The sequence below is a fragment of the Chionomys nivalis genome, chromosome 3 (genome assembly GCF_950005125.1).
Source record: "Chionomys nivalis chromosome 3, mChiNiv1.1, whole genome shotgun sequence".
Taxonomy (NCBI): Eukaryota; Metazoa; Chordata; class Mammalia; order Rodentia; family Cricetidae; genus Chionomys; species Chionomys nivalis.
The window spans coordinates 103,889,661-103,912,787 of NC_080088.1; the positions used below are offsets into that span (position 1 = coordinate 103,889,661).

At 43.7% G+C, this 23,127-nt stretch overlaps 1 protein-coding gene across 2 annotated transcripts in view; it reads right to left on the reverse strand.

The window, feature by feature from the left end:
* The window catches only part of Rabgef1 (RAB guanine nucleotide exchange factor 1), a 57,026-nt gene extending 34,507 nt beyond the window's left edge, over positions 1-22,519 (reverse strand). For both annotated transcript variants that reach the window (XM_057764883.1, XM_057764882.1), the window contains exon 1: positions 22,458-22,519. In XM_057764883.1, the coding sequence (XP_057620866.1) occupies positions 22,458-22,480 (23 nt within the window). In that variant the 5' untranslated portion in view covers positions 22,481-22,519. The remainder of the gene's footprint in view (positions 1-22,457) is intronic.
* Between the last annotated feature and the right edge of the window lie 608 nt (positions 22,520-23,127).

A 23,127-nucleotide genomic window follows, 5' to 3' on the forward strand; every position in this document is an offset into this window, starting at 1 on the left:
CTTTAACCCTAGCACTCAGAAAACATAGGCAGGTGGATCTCTGTAAGCCCTAGGCCAGCCAGAAATTCACAGTAAGACAAACAAACAAAACTGACTAACAAAGACTAGGTATGTTGGTATATGCTTAGAATTCCAGAGATTTGAGGCAGGAGGATTGTAGGTTCTAGACCCACCTACCTTACAGAAGCCTTGTCTCAAAGTAAATATTTAATAGTCAGCAAACACATAAAAGAAACTATTGGAATAAATCAAAACCACAATGAGACATCATTTCACATTAGTAGGAAAGCCCCCTTAAACACACACACACACACACAAATTGGAGGTGTTGTTGATAGGAATGTAAAGAAATCAGAACCCTTCTGTACTCTTAGTAGGAATGTAAAGAGGTGTAGTCACCAAAGACAATCTGCCCATTTTATATAACCTGTTTTCCCAACCAGAAGGCTGGGAATTGGAGGTGATTAACAACCTAGTAATCTGTGTTATCTGTAGGGCCAGGTCAGGTCATATCAAGCTCCCACAGCCAGGCCCAAAGGCAGCTAATAGTCTAAATGGCATATATATATATATATATATATATATATATATATATATATATATCACACACATATAGCCTAGGGCCTCCCCAAGCTCCCACAATCAGGACCAGAGATGGCTAACAGCCCGAACGACCTGTATGATTGAGACACACCAGATCCTTCCCTAGGCCCTTAAGCTAGCACAGGTAGCCTATCTCTAGAACCCACCTTCTAGGAAAAAGTAACATGCACTTTGAGTTGAGTTTCGATACAATTATATCTCCTTATACACCAGGGATTGTACTACACCAGAAAACTTTTCCCCAAACTGTACTGTTATTTGTTTTTATATGCTGGCAATAAATCACCTGGTACCAGATTTCCAAAGTTTGATCTAGCCTGGCTGAGTAAGTCGGGCTAAACTGAGTTGTCATTTTTGTAGAAGGAGCTGCGGGCCGCTTCCCACCGCCTGGCTAGCTTATGCCCCGAAATAACAACACACAAATTGTATTCTTTTAAACACTCTTGGCCCATTAGTTCTAGTCTCTTATTGGCTAACTCTCACATCTTGATTAACGCATCTCTAATAATGAGTATAGCACCATGAGGTGGTGGCTTACCGGGAAGGATCTTAACCTGCGTCCATCTTGGAGAGGAGAGCTATAGCTTCTGCTTGACTCAGCTTTCTTTCTCCTAGAATTCTGTTCTGTCTTCCCCGCCTATCTATGTTCTGACCTATCAGGCCAAGCAGTTTTCTTTATTAATTAACCAATGAAACAACAGATAGATAGAAGACCCACCTATATCACATTTTCATCTTTTTTAGGTTTGCTTCCCTACCTGCCATGACAATTGCAAGGGCCCCCACAAGACTTTATCTAAAAAAAAAAAAAAAAAAAAAAAAAAAAGTCAGGTATAGTGGATAGGCCTGTAATCCCAGTACTAGGGAGGATAGGCAGGCAAATCTCTTGAGTTTGAGGCCGCTCTGGTCTACATAGAAAGTTCTAAGACAGCCACGGCAACAGAGACCTTGTCTCAAAATCAAAAAAAAAAAAAAAAAGCAAAATATTTTAGTACATGGGTTGGCAGGATGGCTCCATGGGTAAGGGGCTCACATGGTAGAAGACACAATTCCTTAAAGTTGTCCTCTGGCCTCCACAAACAGTGGCATGTGCCTAACCCAACCCTACAAATAGACTATTAAGTAAATGAATGAATAAAAGTAAATAAATAACTTTTAAACGTTAAAAAGAAATGTAAAGAGAGGGTTAAGGATCTATCTCAACAGTAGAGTACTTGCCTAGGGTGTGGGAGGTTGTGTTCAATCCACAGTACTAGAAGAACACAAAAGTATATAAACTACTAAAAACAAGTAACAGGGAAGGTATTCATACCCAGACAAGATTACAACTTTTTTCTTCTATACTATCTGCACCTGCTTGTCCAAACTCACACATCTGCACAAAAATTTCGGTGGGATCACTGTTTCCCATACTAATTAATCATGCTTATGCCTCAGCTGAGAATTTTCTTTTAATTTTTGAGCAGAGTAAAGATAGATTTATTAAGAACATATGAAGGAAAATGATGAGTGAGAGAGGCGTCAAGGGAAGAATAATCTAGAACCATTAGCTATACCTTTGCTTTGTCAAAGCTCTATCTATTCTAAGGATACATTGTTTCTACTGCTCCCTTTCCATAGTGAATAAGCTTTTCTTATTCACTATGGAATAAGGGCTTCCAAAAGATAGGAAAATATCTCCATGTGGCAGGAGAGGGGGCTCAGGAGTTAAGAGCACCTGGCTGCTCTTCCAGAGGACCTGGGTTACACTCCCAACACCCACACGGCAACTCTCCATAGTTACCAGGTACACATGTGGTGCACAGACATACATGCAAACCAAACACCCATACACATAAGAACTTTTTTTTTTTTCGAGACAGGGTTTCTCTGTATAACAGCCCTAGCTGTCCTGGAACTTGCATTGTAGACCGGGCTGGCCTTGAACTCACAGAGAACCATTTGCCTCTGCCTCCCAAGTGCTAGGACTAAAGGCATGTGCCACCACTGCTCAGCTCACGTAAGAACTTTTTAAAGAAAGATATTTGCCTAATAAATTAAAAAAATGATTAAACATATTGACAACCACATAACATCAGAGCCACCTCCAAGGAGAAGCAGTGTAAGCAGGGACACCATGGCTTGGTTGGTACATAGCTAGCCGCCTACCAGAGGAGCCATGTAAAGCATCTGCTCGCAAGAGTACACCCTCTCTGCAGGGGTGAGGAAGCCTCACAGCACAGCCCTGCTACTGTGGCTCTCTCTGACACAAGTCCACTGATCTGATTCTCAAACTCTCCTTAGAGTTCAGATCAATGCTTCTAGAAAGCAGCTATTGGTGCTCTTCTGGAGGGAGATGACCTGATCGGCATATCTTTAAATGTATGTGCTATTGTCCCCAAACATGTGACAATTACTATAGGGTGGGCATGATGGTTCAGCAAAAACCTGATGACCTGAGTTCAATGCTAGGAAACCACATAAAAATGGAAGGAATTATTAACTAATTCTCCACGTTGTTCTCTGAACTCCACAAGCATGATGGGGGTCTCTTCAGTCACACACACGCACACACTAATAATAATAAACCTTTAAGCCACTGACGGAGAATGTGTCACTCCATCATTGTAACCAAACAGATGATATAAACAACTTAAAAGGACGGGTAGGTTTGTTTGTTCATCCATCCAACAGGGTCTAACTATGTAGCTTAGGCAGCATCGCACCTGCTATGCTGCCAAGGATGACCTTTAACTTCTGAAGGAACAATAGTATTCAAACTCTACTAAAAACCAGGAACAGAGAAGGGGTTCACACCCAGGTAAGATTACACTTTTCTACTATACTATCTACCTGCAACTGCTTGTCCAAATTCACCTATCTGCACACATTTTTTCTTTTTTAAAGCAGAGAAGCTGGCTCAATAGTTAAGAATGTTTACTGCTTTTACAGAGGCCCAAGTTAGGTTCCCAGCATCCATGTTGGACAGTTCACAACTACCCATAATTCCAGTTCCAGGGGATCTGATACCCTTTTTTAGCTTCAGCAGGAATCTGTACTCACATGTGTGCATGTAAGAATGTGTGTGTGCGAACACACACACACAACACATATCAAGGGGTTTAAAACTGCCTGGAACTCTGACCCCAGGGGTACAAAGAACTCATATGAAGGTCACCCAGACATACAAACATACAGAAGATAAAAATAACAACAATAAAACAAATAATTTTAAAAAGTTTTTCCTTTTACTATTACCAGTAATTGTGAATGTTAGCTATTTTCCCCAAATGGGTCAAAAGGTAGTTCAGCACAAAGTCAGAAGTAGAAAAAACAAGGGCAGAGATCAGGTACTAGCAGTGCTTCCACATTCATTGTGTAAATTCTTAACATAAACTCAGGAATATAAACCATCTAAACTAATCAGAATGTTGCCGGGCGGTGGTGGCGCACGCCTTTAATCCCAGCACTGGGAAGGCAGAGGCAGGCGGATCTCTGTGAGTTCGAGGCCAGCCTGGTCTACAAGAGCTAGTTCCAGGACAGGAACCAAAAAGCTACGGAGAAACCCTGTCTCGAAAATCAAAAAAAAAAACCAAAAAAAAAAAAAAAAACCCAAACTAATCAGAATGTTTCAGGAACCAGTTTCAACAGCTCAACTCTGAAGTGATCTTAGCTACGACCTCAGCATCTGGGAGGTAGCAGTGGTGTCAAGAGCTCAAGGTCAGCCTAGGCTACAAAGAAAGACCCTGTCTGAAGGAATGAATGAACAAACCTACCTTTACTTCTTGTAAGTTCTTATCTCATGTGTTTTGTTAAAATGGCAGAATGCTTATAGCACAAGGAAGACAATATTCAAAAACAACTGTAAAGATTGGTTAAAACTAGGGCTGGGGGGATGGATGGCCCAGTAAATAGCGTAATGTTACACAAGCAGAAAGACCTGAGTTCAATCCCCAGCACCACCCAAAAGCTGGAATGACAATGTGCTCTGTACCTGTTATTCAGCGCTTGGCATAGAGACAGCCTCCTGGGGCTTGCTAGTCAGTCAGATTAGCCGAAATGGTGAGTTCAAGGTTGAGTGAGGGACCCTGACTCAAAAGTTAAGGTGGACTGGTGAGATGACTCAGCAGGTAAAGGTGCTGGCTGCTGACCCTGATAACCTGAATCCTATCCAACCCACATGGTGGAAGGGAAGAACCAACTCCTAAAGTCCTCTGACCTCCACAAGTATGTGGTGACAAGCACACTCACCCATACTAAGTAACTAATTTTTAAAACTTTGATGAGGGTTGCATTATATAGATCTCCATGGCATGTAGACCAGACTGGCCTCCAATTCAGAGATCTGCCTGCCTTTGCCTCCTAGGTTCTAAAAGTAAAAATGTGTGCCAGCACATCTGGCAAATAAAAATATTAAAAAAAAAATAAGGAGAACAGCAATTGAAGAAGGTGGTCTACCCGACTTTGACCTCTGGCTTCCACACATGTGTACCTATCTACACACTCATATGAACATATACATACACCATACACAAAAGAGATGAAACTTGCACCCGACTAGTGGACCTGTGTATGTGCCAAAGTATGCACTCAGATTTCAGACCATCGTATGTTTTCTGGAGCCATCTCATGTTGTCTCTATATAGACGGGTTCTGCCCCTCAGAACCAAAGCCCTACTAGCCAGAGAGGTTTGAGCACAACCTCACCCTCTGGTTGAATATTTAGGTATGCAGACACAAGGTAAACCCCAGAAGGAAGTCAGGCATAACCCAAAACCAAAAGCAGACCACAGAGATGAATGGATGCAGAGAAAAAGACCTGACTGCCAAGTGAGCTGTAAAGATATAGAGGGCACACTGAACACTCTTCTGGGGATGCTCAAAAGTGTGTGTGCACATGCGTGCATGTGTGTGGGGGGGTTATGGAGGGGGAAGGGGATAAGGGAGAAGAGCAGAGAGGCAGAGAAAGGGGGGGGGAATGAGAATGAATGAATATATACGGGAGAAAACAAAACCCTCAGTGAGATGGCCATTTCCCTAGTCCTGAAACGCAGGAAAAGTTCAAGTTCTGGCTAAGCAGGAGAAAAGCACAAGGGAAACCCTTCTCCTCTACTGTGTCTGGTGGTGGGTGGGTGGGTAGGGGGTATGTGCATGTGCTCACATGGAGGCCACAGAGGTCAACCTCAAGTGTCATCCCTCAGGATTCTGCCCCCCCAAAAAGGCAGGGTCTCCCACCAATTAGGCTAGGTTGATTGGTCACTGAGCCTCAGGGGCCCTTCTACTTCCTCAGTGCTGAGATTACAAGTCGGCCTCCCCAGGTACTTTCCTGATTGAGCTCTCTCTCCAGCCCCTACTTTACTGCCATTCCCTTTTCTTAAGCCACAGGGACAAACAACCCTGTGCATTTGCAGAAATGCCTAGAGCAGGAGCCAAACTCGGGCTCTTCTGGCTGTGCTTCTCCTGGGTGGTGCCAATGTGGGATGCTTGTGGGAGTATAACAGAGCAGAACAACTAAATCCAGTCTCCTGGACAGAAAAAAAGGAAAGACAAGCCCCTAGAAAACAAAAATTACAGGGAAAAACTGCTGAAGCAAAACTCTCAAGAAAGAACTTTCTAAGCTGGGCAATGGTGGCACACACCTTTAATTCCAGCATTCAGGAAGCAGTGGCAGGTGGGTCTCTATGAGTTTGAGGCCAGCTTGGTCTACAAAGTCAGTTCCAGAACAGCCAGAGCTGTTACACAGAGAAAAAGAAAGAAAGAAAGAGAGAGAGAGAGAGAGAGAGAGAGAGAGAGAGAGAGAGAGAGAGAGAGAGAGAAAGAGAAAGGAAAGAAGAAAGAACTTTCTGTCCAGGTATTGGGGGTCATCCAAGTACTGGACAGACTGAGGCAGCAGGTAGGATCATGGACTCAAGGTAGCCTGGGCTACACAGTAGGTTTCAGGCTAACCTGAGCTACTTAATGAGACTCTGTATGGGCTAGGGCTGGCAAGAAGACTCAGCAGGTAGAGCTTGCTGCCTAGGGTCTGAAATGGTGGAAGGAGAGAATGAACTCCAACAAGTTGTCCGCTGACCTCCACACATACAGTATGATATAGATGCATCTACAAACATATGCAAAATATAACTGGAAATGTAAAAAGAAAAGAGATCAAAGTGTTCTTTTTCAGAACAAGGGGAGAGGCTATTTACCATGCAGTCGAATGAGTATACCATGTCCATCCCCGTAAAAGTCAATAAGCTAACAAAAGTCATGAAATCTGAGTTCCTTAATCTTGAACCCCTTAGCTGTGACTCTGCCTTCATGGGACTTGTGGGGCAAAGGTACTCACTGGGACATAAAGCCTATTCTGCTGATATCGTGAGTGGTGGGTTCCTTTGTTCCTGATACAGGAGTCTCAGGTCTTCTGCCTGCATCTATCAACTTTGGCAGGCTTATTTGCTACTTATAAGCAGGGCAAAAGCTCCAGTTCTTCACTGTCCTTAACATTTCCAGCAAGCAGTCCACAGAAAGCCATTCCCATCCGTAGTCAGGAGATGAGGCTAACGGTGTAGCTCAGTGGTAGAACACTTGCCTATTTGCTCAAGGCCCTGGGCTTGATCCCAGCAGTGCCAAAAAACAAACAAAAACTCCACCAGCGTGAGGCACCACTCACACCTATCAGAGTGACACAAACAAGCACCGGTACTACCAATAGCACTCCTGTACATTCCGAGGGGATGTGAAATAGTACAGCTGAGAGCCCATAGTTTTCTTTCTGTTGTTTTAGTTTTCTGACATAGGGTCCCACTCTGAGGTCTATACTGATGTTAAACTCACAGCAATTCTCCTGCCGCAAGCTCCTGAGTACTGGCATTATAGGTGTGAACCACCATATCCAGCCACATACTCTATAGTGTTTACTCACTGGATCAACAAATATTCTTAATACTGGCAGATACCTGGGCTACTACCATAAGCAAAAGCTCTGTGGATCTTAGTGCTTAACACAGACAGTATATAGCTCAGAGACTGAATAAAGAAACACTATGGAGTGTTTTTTTTTTCTCTTTTGGCTTTTCTAGACAGGATTTCTCTATGTAGCCCTGACTGTCCTGGAACTCTGTAGACTAACTCAGAGATCCACCTGCCTCAGCATCCCGAGTACTGGGATTAAAGGCCCGTGCCACCATCTCCCCACTTAATAAATTAATCTTGAAACAACTAAATTTTATGAACCCAGGTTTAAGAAACAAGTGAAATATGTATATATGAAATCTATTGAACTCCAATAATTGCTGAATAACAGATATATATAAGATATATTAATTATATATTATATAATATATATCATGATATAATATATAAAATCTCACAGTAACATCAATATGCAAAAACACCTAGGAAATATTATAATTAAAAAGTTATGTAGCTGATGAAAAAAATTACTGATATATAAGACATATATAATAAACAGGACAGTTTTGCTAGGTGATGGTGGCACAAGGCTTTAATCCCAGCACAGAGGAAGCAGAGGCAGATTGATCTCTGAGTTTGAGTCCAGCCTGGTCTATAGAGTGAGTTCCAGGACAGCCACGGGTAAAGAGAAATCCTCGCCTGAAAAAGAAAAAACAAAACAAAAACACCACAGGATAATTTTTAATTTTCTAAATTAATTTTCTGAAATTTTCCTGCGTATTATTTAATACAGAATTAACACAGACAAATCACTAAAAAGTACAAAACCTCCAAATGAATTCTAATATGCCATAAAAATAATATTAAAGGAAGAAGGGGAAAGGAATGTTTTAGATAAACAGTTGTAAATAACTGGTCAGCAATCTGACATCCCTCAAAATAACTGGAAAGACCTGTTAAAGAGGCTGGAGAGATGGCTCAGTGGTTAAGATCACTGGCTGCTCAGCAATGTAGCAGGATACAAGATTAACTTGAAAAAGTCAGTAGCCCTCCTGTACACAGATGATAAGAGGGCTGGGAAAGAAATCAGAGAATCAACACTCTTCACAATAGCCACAAAATAGCATAAAATATCTTGGAGTAACTCTAACCAAACAAGTGGAAGATTTATATGACAAGAACTTTAAATCTTTGAAGAAATAAATTGAAGAAGACACCAGAAAGTGCAAAGATCTCCCATGTTCTTGGGTAGGCAGAATTAACATAGTAAAAATGGCAATCTTACCAAAAGCAATCTACAGATTCAGTGCAATGCCCATCAAAATCCCAGTAAAATTCTTCAAAGACCTTGAAAGAACAGTACTTAACTTCATATGAAAAAGCAAAAAACCCAGGATAGCCAAAACAATCCTGTACAGTAAAAGAACTTCTGGAGGCATCACAATTCCTGACTTCAAGCTCTATTACAGAGCTACAGTACTGAAAACAGTCTGGTATTGGCATAAGAACAGACAGGGGGACCAATGGAACCGAATAGAAGACCCGGATATCAATCCATACATCTTCAAACCAAATGGAAAAAAGAAAGCATATGTAACAAGTGGTGCTGGAATAATTGGATATCAACATGCAGAAGAATGAAAATAGACCCATATCTATCACCATGCACAAAACTCAAGTCCAAATGGATCAAAGACCTCAACATAAAGCCAGTCACATTGAACCTTATAGAAGAGAAAGTGGGAAATACACTTGAACACACTGGCACAGGGAACCACTTCCTAAATAGAACCTCAGCAGCACAGACACTAAGAGAAATAATTAATAAATGGGACGTCCTGAAACTGAAAAGCTTCTGTAAAGCAAAGGACACAGTCAACAAGACAAAACGACAGCCTACAGAATGGGAAAAGATCTTCACTAACCTCACATCAGACAGAGGTCTGATCTCCAAAATATACAAAGAACTCGAGAAATTGAACACCAAAAGAACACATAATCCAATAAAAAGAAATGGAGTACAGACCTAAACAGAGAACTCTCAACAGAGGAATCTAAAACGGCAGAAAGACACTTAAGGAAATGTTCAGCATCCTTAGTCATCAGAGAAATGCAAATCAAAACAACTCTTGAGATTCCATCTTACATCTGAAAGAATGGCCAAGGTCAAAAACACTAATGACAACTTATGCTGGAGAGGTTGTGGGGTAAAGAGAACACTTCTGCCTTGCTAGTGGGAGTGCAAGCTGGTACAGCCCCTTTGAACGTCAGTGTGGCGATTTCTCAGAAAATTAGACCCAGTAATACAACTTTTGGGTATATATTCAAAGGATGCTCAATCGTGCCACAAGGACATGTGTTCAACTATGTTCATAGCAGCTTTGTTTGTCATAGCCGGAACCTAGAAACAATCTAAATGCCCCTCGATCAAAGAATGAATAAAGAAAATGTGGTACATTTACACAATGGAGTACTACTCAGCAGAAAAAAATAACGACAGCTTGAATTTTGCAGCAAAATGGATGGAACTAGAAAACACCATACTGAGTGGGGTACCCCAGACACAGAAAGACAATGATCACATGTACTCACTCATAGGTGGTTTTTAAACATAAAGTAAAGAAAGCCAGCCTACAAACCACAATCCCAGAGAACTTAGACAACAATGAGGACACTAAGAGAGACTCACAAAGATCTAATCTACATGGGAAGTAGAAAGTATAAAAAGACAAGATCTCCCGAGTAAATTGGGAGCATGGGGACCTTGGGAGAGGGTTGAAGTGGGGAGGGGAGAAGCAGGGAGGAGAGCAAAGAAAAATGTAGAGCTCAATAAATATCAATAAAAAAAAAGATCACTGGCTGCTCTTGCTGAGGACCTGGTTCCGATTCCCAGCAGCCATATGGCAGCTTGCAACCACCAGTTCCAGTTCCAGGGCATCTAATACCCTCTTGGCCTCCACAGGCCCTGCATGCAAGCTGTGACACATGCTGACAAAACACCTCCACACATGAAACCCAACAATAGAACGTCCAGGCTGGACTGGGTCATATGGAAACTTGTCTCAAAAATTAAAAACAAGCCAGCGGTGCTGGCACAAGACTTTAATCCCAGCACTTGGAAGGCAGAGGCAAGCATATCTCTGTGAGTTCCAGGAGAGCCTGGTCTATAGAGCAAGTTCCAGGGCAGCCAGGGCTGTCACACAGAGAAACCCTGTCTCCAAAAACCATAAATGGATGGATGGATGGATGGATGGATGGATAGATGATAGATAAAAAATAAGAGGCTGCAGAGAGGACTCAATAAGGTTATGTTCTTACTGCTGCTGCAGAGGACCTGAATTTGGTTGCCCAAATCTACAATATTTGGCTCAAAAATGCTTATAACTCCAGCTCCAGGGGATCTGGTGCCCTCTGGACTCCATGGGCACCTGCACCCATGGGTACACATAAAAAATATATGCACATAACTAATGAACTCATAGGGATCCACCTGCCTCTGCTGGACTAAAGGTTTGCACCACCACATCCGACTCTTTATTTTGTAATGAGGGAAGAGATGACAAAGCTTCCAATTTGTCACACTATGTAACCCAAGCTGGCCTGCAGTCCTCCTAACTTAGTCCCCCATATGATAGGACTAAAGATGTCCACCATCACACCTGGTACAACTTAAAAACTTTCAAGAGAGACAGAAAGATGAAAGACATATATTTATGGAACGTCTATACCTAGAAGCTACAGGAAAATCAAAAAGGAAGTAAAATTTGAATATACAAATTCAAACGTCCATCTAGTTTTTAAAGACCTCACCTGTGACCAAAATAGATGGGCAAAAACAGAGTGGAAAATAGCATTTACATGTGACAATGAGGCATATTCTTATAGAGAGAGACAGTACTAATAAAAAGCCTGAGACTGGTTGGCAGCTGGCAGGACAAGGACACGGGCAGATTCTCTGCAAACTCTGAGCAGCCTTCTTGACACAAGTGGAAAGTCCCAGTGCATGCACCTGACATTCTGACACAGGCCTCCAAATGGGTCTCAGAAAGGTGCCTGCCGTCCCACTCCCGGGGTAAGGGAACCTACTTCCCACAGCCTCCGACACAGCATTAGAAAACTTTAATTTTTGCTAGTCAACAGGTAACCAATGTTATTGATATTTGTCTTTAAAGACTTTATTTTTAACTCATGATACATGTGTGGGGGCGGGGGATGTCCATGCACACGTGAGTGCAGGTGTTCAAGAAGGCCACAAAAGGGATCGGGTCCCAGGGGGCTGGAGCCACAGGTTCTCTGTGATGGCGGTGTGCGCTCTCAACCGCTGAGTCCTTTCCTCAGCACCCTACATGTTATTGGTATTTGTTACCACCTGTACTTTTTTTTCAAATAAATTTAACCACTGATATTCACTGGTTTTATGTCTCTATCTCTAAATTTTCCCTCTGATTCGCAAGAGCTCTTTTTGAATGATCATTTAGCCTTCTTTTATGTTATGAAGGCACCATCACATAAACACATGGCATTTCAAATCTGTATACAGGTTTTATCAACTTCACTGCCTGAATGCACTCCTTCTAAAAGCAGTACTTCTTGTATTCAACTGACGTCAGGTTTCCATTTCACTGTTACCAAACAAAGTATGTAAACACTGCTCTGTCCAAAGATAATCAATCCCGGGGGACACAATTTAGAGGGAGCTGAGCCAGTGCAGTGGCATTCTTCAGGACTTCCAGGCAGCTGTGCTCTGCTCAGCCACACCCTCCTCACGTGAACAAGGTTAGAGCTAGGGAACACCATTGCCATAGCCAAGGCTCACAGTTATGCAGCTGTGCTAGCCCAGCGGGCACCTCCTCTCTCAATACTCTCCAGAGGGGCAGCCAGCACCTCCTCTCTCAATACTCTCCAGAGGAGCAGCCAGCACCTCCTCTCTCAATACTCTCCAGAGGGGCAGCCAGCACCTCCTCTCTCAATACTCTCCAGAGGAGCAGCCAGCACAAGTGCGTAAGCAAACGGACTTGGCTCCACCCGAGTAGCAGTACTTTGTGATACATAGAGCATCTCCACCCCAGGAGGGCTGTTTTCAGTCCTATCTGACTCAGTTCTGCTTCAGCCATTTCACCTTTTCTCATTTACTTCTGAGTCACAAGTGTGAGAATCTGAGTTTATCTAGGTCCTAAGCGATGCTACTAGGAGCCACTTTGGATGTCACAGCTATAAAGAAAGCACCACAGGTGTGAGGCCACTCATCTCTGCTCCTGACCCCAGGAGGGGGTGCCTTTTTCTTTTTTTCAATTATTTTTATTTTATCCATATTGGTGTTTTGTTTGCATGTATGTCTATGTACCATGTATGTGCCTGGTTCCCACAGAGGCCACAAGACAACACGCTCTCTGGAACTGCAGTTACAGGTGGTTGTGAGCCCAAGTCCTTGAAGATCAACAAGTGCTCGTACAGGCAGAGATGCCTTTTTCTGAGTACGACAGAAGCCTGCCAATCTCCAGCTAGGAAATGGAAAGCTAGAAACAGTGTGAACTACTGGTTTTTTTTTTTTTTTTTTTTCGAGACAGGGTTTCTCTGTGGCTTTGGAGCCTGTCCTGGAACTAGCTCTGTAGACCAGGCTGGTCTCGAACTCACAGAGATCCACCTGCCTCTGCCTCCCGAGTGCTGGGATTAAAGGCGTGCGCCACCATCGCCCGGCTGAACTATTGGTGTTTAAGGCACTATCCCAAATGCACCAAAGAGCTTCTCAAGTACTAGGAGGGTCCAGATCCTGGAAATCAGGGAACAGTATTAGTAAAAGGAGGTGACTCCAGCAAAAGGCAGAACCCAGAATGTGCTGATGGAGGAATAGAGGGAAATTTGGGAAGAGGTAAAAATCAAAGCTTGGTGCTTGGAAGGCAGCAGTCGATGAGTGCTTGCCTAGCATTGAAGAGCCCAAGGTTCCATACCACATAAACTACAAATGCCTAGATTCTAGCACCCAGGAGATGGAGGCAGGAGGATCAGGAGTTCAAGGTCATCTTCAGCTAAGCAGTGAATGGTGACTAACCTGAAATATATAAGACCCAGTCTCAAAAAAAAAGAAAGAAAAGAAAGGGGGAAGAAAGATATAAGCCTAACACTCAGGAGGCCAAGGCAAGAAGATATAAGTTTAAGGGCAGCTTGATTTAGCTAGCAAAACTCTTGTCAAAAAAAAAGAATGGCTGGCAGTGGTAATGAACACATTTAATCTCAGCACACCAGAAGTAGAGGCAGGCAGATCTCTGTGAGTTCAAGGTCAGCCAGGTCTATATAGAGTTCAAAGACAGCCAGGGCTACACAGAGAAACCCTGTCCCCCGAAAAAACATTTAAAAAAATGATATAAAAGAAGTTATTAGAGTCTAGTGAGATAGCTCAGTGGGTAAAGGCACTTGCTGCACAAGCTTGATGACTTCAGTTCAATTCCTGGAACCCACATAAAGGTGGAAAGAGAACCAACTTCAAAAAGTTGTCCTCTGATCTTCATATGCACTCGCGAATACACACGTACAAATACAGTTTGTACTTTAAAGAAGTTATTGGGGGGCTGGAGAGATGGCTCAGTGGTTAAGAGCATTGCCTGCTCTTCCAAAGGTTCTGAGTTCAATTCCCAGCAACCACATGGTGGCTCACAACCATCTGTAGTGGGGTCTGGTGCCCTCTTCTGGCCTGCAGGCATACACACAGACAGAATATTGTATACATAACAAATATATATATATATATATATATATATATATATATATATATGTATGTATATGTTATTGGAAGGGTTGAGTGATGGCTTAGTGGAGCCATCCTGATGGCAAGAGTACTACCTGATCTTGCAGAGGACCTGGGTTCTGTTCCCAGCACTCATATGGCAGCTCACAACTGCTTGTAATCCCAACTCCAGAAGATCTTCTGACCTCCTCAGGCACTGCATGCACATACATGCAGGCAAGACACCCATACACACACAATAAACTTATTTTTTAAAAAAAGAAATTACAGGCCGGGCGGTGGTGGCGCACGCCTTTAATCCCAGCACTCGGGAGGCAGAGGCAGGCGGATCTCTGGGAGTTCGAGGCCAGCCTGGTCTACAAGAGCTAGTTCCGGGACAGGCACCAAAGCTACAGAGAAACCCTGTCTCGGAAAAAAAAAATTACAGGGGAAACGGAATAAATATGACTCTAATGTGTGTGTGGCTAGGGATGCAGTGCAGCACCTGCCTAAAAAGTAAGAGGTACTGGCTCTGATCCCTAGCACCACAAAATATACAAAATATATATGGCTAAAATATGCTATTTCAATGCTGTCTCTGTCACAAAGCATGCTATTTTGTGGGGCAGGTAACAACATAAAGTTCTGCAGAAGAGTCAGTGGTTAACATATGGGTGTGAAAGCAATTTTGCCATCTGAATCTTTTCAATAGTATTAAAGATGATACAGTCATGACTAGACAATATTTGAACTCCACAAACTACACAATTGCCACATTAGGTTCCAACTGTAGTAGCTAGAAAATGTTCGAAGACTGAAACATAATTAATTTGCTACATAGAAGCCAAGCACATTATCTCAAGACACTAATAATAAAGAACTTCAGCGGTTTTTTCCTGTCTTTCTTTTCTTCCATGAAGCCAAAACTGAAGGCCAGAGGTTTGTGCACACTATGAGCATACAGCATCACTGCACTCCACACCAGACCCTGTGATGTATCTTAGTTAATCTATCTCATTAGCTTTCAGTCCTGATTCTAGAATTCTCACTTGTTTTATCCTTATTTTAGTCAAATCTTTAGTCACTGGTCCAACTCATTCTTCAGGACACATTTAAAAAACAATGTCAAAAGTTGATGGACGCCGGGCGGTGGTGGCCCACGCCTTTAACCCCAGCACTCGGGAGGCAGAGGCAGGTGGATCTCTGTGAGTTCGAGGCTAGCATGGTCTACAAGAGCTAGTTCCAGGTCAGGAACCAAAAAAAGGCTATGGAGAAACCCTGTCTCGAAAATCAAAAAAAAAAAAAAAAAAAAAAAAGTTGATGGAAATGCCATTAAGAAGCCACAACATTACACAACTGTATTTAGGCAAGGATGGTCTCATCTACTGTTATTAAGGGTAAATAAGAACAGTCTCCTGGCCACACCAACCATGCTGGCACTCTAGAAATCCTAACTATTATTACTGAAAGAACAACCTTGAAGTGACTTACTGGCTATGTACCCAAGATGAGTGGCTATGTTCCCACCTTAAACATAAATCCTACGAGTGGGCTTTTCAGGCCAACAATCTGTGCTGAAGCTGGGATTTCAAAACTTACTTCTAGAAATGAATCCTCATTCTAGTTTTGCTATCCTTTCAGTCCATCTCATGGTCCTGTCAGCCTTTTCTATATAACACACACACACACACACACACACACACACACACACGGAGTTCTGACTGCCCAACAACACAAAATAGATCTACTGAAGGTGCTTTCCAGACAGCACAAAAGCAAAGCAAAAGCTGATTTTTACTTCTGAGGGTAGCGTGAAGACTGGATCATGTGAAAACAGACCCTTGATTGAAGGGGAAGATCAAAACACTTGGATCACATGAGGCCAGAAGTAATTCAGCTAAGACAGGAGAGAGCACACAGCCCTCCCAAAGCACAAGAAAATTAAAGGGCGGAGCTGAGGAGTTTCTGATTATCTTTCAAGGTCACTAAACCTCCATTTCTTTCGCAACTGGCTGCTAAGGAGTACAGCCACCTCTGTAGCCTTCAGCCAGAAACATCAGGTACAGAGCTGGTCCTTGATCCCACTTTAACTCTGCATCTACTCATCCACCCATTCATCTCGCGTGCTATGTTAGCAACAGCAGGTTGGGCAAGTCTTCACAAGTCATTAAGAATCCTTTCTGGAACAAGATGTGGTACCAGAGATAGGGTCTACTTAAGAAAATTATGGCATAATACAAAGAGAGTCATCCATTAATAAATGTTTTGAGTCCATCTCTAAAAGCATCTTTTAACTGTGCTCCAAAGTGCCATCTAAACGGGGGGGCGGGGGGGGACATGGACTGCTTTAGCAAACAGCATGCCTAAAATTAGAAAATTCTATATTCACTGATATAGAGAAAATAAAATATTGTCATTATGTATTTTTAGCTTGAAAACACACAGAAAATAGTAAATGTATCCTAAGCAAAAATACCCCAAATTATGAGACATGTATGATAAGGTCATATGAAATGCATTACTTTTACACTTAAAAAGGTATATGGTGGCATATACCTTTAATCCCAGTGAGGCAGAGGCAGGCAGATTACTGTGAGTTTGTTCTACACAGTGAGTTCCAGCACAGTCAGTACTACAAAGTGAAGACCTATCTCAAACCAACTAGCAAAAAGATTAAATATAAAATAGAAGACCAACACAATTTTCATATAAAGAACCAATGTTACTTTTTAGGTTACAGAAGTGTAAATTAATACAAATAAATACTTTTATCAGAGAAAAAAAAACCACAGAGGTACCTGTGTACACGCTAAAATCACAAACTACAAAGACATCCAGTGCTGCCCGGGCAGCTATCTGAAGACTTGCACTTCCTAATTCTGATCAATAGCAGCGGCAGCAGAAGTATAAAAAGCAGAAATTGGTCAGAGACTATGCATTTAGGATTCTGTTCTTAAAAAGGTAAAAGTTCATGTAAAACTTTTTTTTTTTTTAAATAATAGCTTATTTTTATTTTCTAAAAAACTAATCACCCCCATTTTTCTTTCAGGGCTGGGGAGATGGCTCAGTGAGTAAAGGTGTCTGCACCGAGCCTGACAACTTGAATCTGATCACCAGGACCCATATGGCAAAAGGAGAAAACCAACTCCCACAGATCGTTCTCTGACCTCTACACATAACCTGAGCAAGCACACACATGTGTGCAAACTAACACACATACAAACTAATTAAATACAAAAATTATTTTAATCACACTTTTAACTTGTTTTTGTTGTTTTCTGAGACAACATTTTTAATCTTTAAAGATTTATTTTTATACGTGTGTTTGCCTGCTTGTGTGCATGTGCACCACCTGTGTGCCTGGCGTCTACCAAGGCCAGAAGAACATCAGATTCCCTGAGACTAGAGTAACAGATGCTTGTGAGCTGCCATGTGGGTGCTATGATTCAAGCCCGGGTCCTCTCCAAGAGCAGTCAGTGCTCTTAACCACTGAGCCGTCTCTCCAGCCCCCACCCCATTTAAAAAATTTAATCCCCACATTTAATTTTAAAATACCATAAATTCAATTACAATGATTACATTGAATGGCAACTCAGCAGACTAGTTTGAAAAGTGGTCCGTAGACTGTACTCAAGAACCAGGTGTGGTGGCACAGTCTACACAGTAGGGAGTTCCGCGACAGCCAGAGGTACACAGGGAGCCCGTCTCCAAAAACAAAACAAAACACAACTTTACTCAGTTCGCTCATTGCGACACTCCCTAAGGTTAGAGCTCTCAAGGCTCTGGCTATTTTCCTGCTTCAGGTCCTTTAACAATCTCCTCTGTACCACTTGACGACTCAGGACAAGGTAAATCAGTGGTACAGTACTGCCAGAGCATGTGCTCCAGGCGACCCCAATACCCCCTGCCAAGAACACCAGCCAAAGAACCCAAACCTCAACATGTAGTGTCCTACAGTTCCTACTCAGGGAACAATGCCTGTCCCTCGATCGTAACTTAGGACTCTGTTACATCTAATTAACTGATCATAATAACAATCATCGGCTGCCCTGAAGAACAAAAGTCTGTACAGTATGTTACCAGAAACAAGGAAAAAGCACTCTCCTTTACCATCGAGGTTATACTTCCCACTCCAGTGGGAAGAACTTCATTAAAAACAGAAATCTTGCTGGGCAGTGGTGGCTCTCGCCTTTAATCCCAGCACTCAGGAAGCAGTGGCAGGCAGATCTCTGTGAGCGAGTTCCAGAACAGGCACCAAAGCTACAGAGAAACCCTGTCTTGATAAAACAAAACAACAAAAACCAAACAAAGACAAAAACAAAACCCAGAAATCTCTGAAAACAGACATGATGCCGGAGAGATAGCTCAGGGGTTAAGAGAAAGTACTGCCCTTGCAGAGGACCCAAGGATAATTCCCAGCAACTTCCAACAACCTCCTCTAGTCTCTAAGCGCACCCACACACAAATACACATATACACATAACTGAAAAAATAAATGCAGCCATCAGAGTCTCCAGCATGCCAGGCAAGTGCCCCACCACTGAGTGACAACACAGGTCTTCTTTTGCTACTCTGACAGAGTCTCACTAAGCTGCCAGGCTGTCCTGCTCAGGGAATCCTCTACATGGCCTCTTCTTACAGCATTGTAGGAACTTTATTCAAACATTAGAAAATACCAGTTAAGCTAGGCATGGTGGCACATGCCTTTAATTCCAGCACCTGGAAGGCAGAGGCAGGCAGATCTCTATGAGTTCAAGGCCAGCCTGGTCTACAGAGTGAGTTCCAGGACATCCAGGGCTACAAAGAAACCCTGTCTCCAAAAAAAAAAAAAAAAACAACAACAACAAAAAACTCTGTCTCAAAAAACAACAACAACAAAAAACAGTCTCAAAAAAAAACTAAACAAAAAAAAAAACCCTAAAAACAAAAACAAATAGTCAGTGTGATAGAAGTCAATTTCCCTGTACACACTACTTCTCAGTGTTGCCTGCTAAAGGTGATCACAGGTTAAGATTCGCAAACCATTCCATTTCCATAAAACTCTCCTTTTTAGCATTGTAACTGTATTATCAGACTAAGAAAGCCACTTAGCAGCATTTCTACTGACAGGCAAGTGTTGTCTGCACAGATAGAGATGCTTATCTCATGGCCAATAAAAATGAGTGCCAGGATTTAACTGCACACAGTCGAGATTTAAAATTCTATAGTATCTAGCCAAAGACTGGGAGAAGTTCATGGAGTGTTCTCATGCAGTCAGCAAGTACTTATTGGAACCAATAAATGTCCACTATAAATTGAGAGTGGAGAGATAAAAGTAGATTTCCCGTTATTGGATATTTATAATGGAGCCAATCTTAGTAAATGAGTACACAATTCAACCCAAATACTTAATGACCAGAAAAGACAGCTATGCAAAACAGTACCTAACCCAGCACTACATTGGACACAATCATCTTCAACCACACAGCAACAGCCTTTGTGTGAGAGCTGCTGCTTAAAGTTTATCTTAACCGCAGGATGACCTTGCTTCATGCCCTCTGGCCCTGTCACCAGCACAGAAAAGCCCCAACTGGCATCTCTGCCCTGCATATCCCTTCAACACCCGCTCCAAATAGTTGGGTGGCCTCTTCTCCTAGTCCCTGCTCCCATAACACTTATACATTCACCTGCTTCCAAAATTCCTGCTCCAGATTGTTGGTCTGAATTGTTACACATTCTTCAAGACACTAGGGAGGTATTCCCTGATCCCTTCTTCCACCTTCCACACTTGACAAGGCTGACTTGTGTTTTAATCCTCAATGCTCCATGATAAAATTATACTGAAATATTTTTGTTACTTTTGTTTCTTTGTAGTGCTAGGGATCAAACCCTGGACCATGCTGCAAACTAGGCAAGCACTCTACACTTTCAAGTACTTTTACTGTTCACCTTTGTAAATTTTTTTTTTTTTTGCTTTTGTTTTATGATTTTCAAGACAGGGTTTCTCTGTAGCTTTGGAGCCTGTCCTGAAACTAGCTCTTGTAGACCAGGCTGGCCTTGAACTCACAGAGATCAGCCTGCCTCTGCCTCCTGAGTGCTGGAATTAAAGGCGTGCGCCACCACTGTCCAATAATTTTTTAAAAATGTTTTAATTTTCATGTGTGAGTATTTGCTTGCATACATGCATGTGCATCATGTGTGTGCCAGGTGCCCTTGGAGACCAGAGAAGGATCTGGAGTTGCAGACAGCTGTGAACCAGCATGTGGGTGCAGGGAACCAGACCAGCATTTCCTGCAAGAGCAGCCAGATCTCTTAACCACTGGGTCAACTCTCTAATCTAATTTTTTTTAAGCAAGTAAAAATTCAAATCCTGACTACATCTTAACTGTCTGATTAAGAATCAGTAAATTGCCAGGAGGTAGTGGAGCACCTTAATTTCCAGAACTGAGGGCAGAGGCAGGCAGATCTCTGTGAATTTGAGGCCAGTCTGGTCTACAGAGCAAGATCAGGACAGTAAAAGCTACAAAGAAACCCGGTCTTGAAAAACAAAATAAATCAGTAAATCTTGGAGACTCTCTTGAGATGTCCACACCTGTGCCCTGCAAGTGTACTGTCCTTTTAAGTGTCTCTCCCTCTCCCTTAACACCTGTGCCTAAATCTATAATAAAATTGTTTCTTAATAAATTCCAACTTCATTTCGTGAAAAACAAAAAGCAGGGCTGGGGAAACAGCTAAATCTACAAAGCACTTGCCACACAAGCACTGGCCCACACCTGAAATCCCAGCACTTGAGAGGTACAGGCAGGAGGAATGCTCTAAGTTCTGAGTCTTGCCTGGTCTACATCTGGAATTCCAGGCCAACCAGGACTGCATTATGAGACTCTGCCTCTCCCCAAAAATAAATAAATAAGCAAATAAATACACAACCTAGATAGACAGACAGACAAGCCCCCAACAGTACTTCCTAAAGACAGAAAGGAAACTGGTTAAACTGGTCCTATCAAGCACATGCAAACCTTAAAATCATAAGTAACAAGCGTCTTCTCTCTCTCTCTCTCTCTCTCTCTCTCTCTCTCTCTCTCTTTTTCTTTTGGTTTTTCGAAACAGAGTTTTTCTGTAGCTTTGGGGTGTGTCCTGGAACTAGCTCTTGTAGACTAGGCTGGCCTCGAACTCACAGAGATCTGCCTGCCTCTGCCTCCCTCCTGGGATTAAAGCCGTGTGCCTCCAATGCCGGGCTATACCAAGCTTCTTGACAAGCCAATTTTATTTGATACTCTTTTTTTCTTTTAACTGTGACTGGAGGGCGGGGGTGAAATTTCATTGGGTAACCTAGGCTGGGCTCAAACTCACTAAGTGGCCTTTGCTGATGTTGATGTGGAACTCCCAAGGCTGTTCCTGCCTCAATTCTCAAATAGTGAGAAAACTGAAGTGGGTGACTAATTGGGTCTTTCTTTTAAAAGTAGTTTTAGGTTTGTAGGTTAAAAGGCCCAACTGTTAACTTCCAGGTAGGGCGGGGGGGGGGGCGGATTTCTTAACACAAAACCAGGTGATGCTGTAAACTTCTGCTGCCCAACCGTCCCATCTAAACTCCACAGGCTGACGGAGCCTACCGCATCCAGCCCCACATTTCCCAACCACAGAGATTGGTCATCAGCTCTGAGACACAGCCAGCTGCCAGTGACCTAGTCTCCAAGGCGCTTCCCTCTCTGGAGTGAACTTCCGCGAGGGGATGGAGGAACATCCCCTCGGCTCTTCTCTTAGACAGTTCGGCACCAGGGGCTGCCTTAATTCTTTTTTTTTTTTTTTTTTTGCCCCATAAGAGGCTCTTGCTATGTGGCGGGGACTGACCTCAAAATCGCGGCACTCCCCCTGCCTCAGCTTCAGGACTTCTTATTCAGAGACACACATAACCTCGGCCACTACCACCTCGTAGAAGTATTCAAAACCCCGCGCCACAGCAGCCCGCACCGTCCCCGAGAACCCACGCGGGGTCCGAATGTGACCCTCCCGGCCGCAACCCCAGCTCCGAACTCGACGGGACAAGAGCGGCGGTAGACGACTGGGAACCGCGTCCTCCCGTGAGCCCGAGTCCCGCCGAGCTGGGACGAACTCGGCCAAGGCGAAGAGGCCGAGCGCGAAGCTCCAGCGGCCTGGCCCTCCGCACCCGCCCTCCCGCCTAAGTGGCGGACCCGAGCGGCCTGGGGTCAGCGCGCGGCCGGACGCCACCGCCGCCACCCCGCTCCGAGGGGAACGCGCCTCCGTGGCCCCCGTCCCTCCGAACCTGGTCCGCGGCTCCGCCGGCATCCGACAGCCGCTCCCAGCGCCGCTCCAGTCAGTCGGCTCCCTGCCCCGCCCCTGCCCCCGCACGCCCCGCCCCCGGCACCACCGGCACGCGCGCGTTGCGTACGTGTTGCGTCACTTCCGCGACGCTTCGGATTTCCGGGGTCTGGATGGTGCGGGCCGGAAAGGAGTATTGGTGACCAGAAAGGCTGCGGAGACAGCGCTTGGGACCTTGGCACCGCGAGTGTCCGCCACTCGCGAGAAGTCGCTGTTTCTGCTGTCATTCCTTACTCCGTGCTTTCATCTTCTGCTTGCACTAGCCTGAGGGCGACAGGAGGCCCTGAGGGCAGTCATAGCGAGGAATGGGACCTCCGAGTCTAAGAGGAACCCGTAGTCCAGGAGACAACGTCCCGGATCGTAAAGAAGGCGGCCGCCAGAAGATGAGGAGTTAGCAGGGACTAGGTAGTCAGAGAAGAGGTCGGGGGAGAGATAACGCCGGGCTGCCGGACCGGAAAGATAGATAACAATCCCACTCCACAGTTGAGACGCAACGTCACCGCCTTCGTTATCTCCCCGGGCCAAGAACCGTCCGGATGGAGGAGATAAGTAATAGAAAAGGGGAGGAAAGAATAGAGAAAGAAAAGATAGAAGATTGAGAGCCCTTGAGCCCT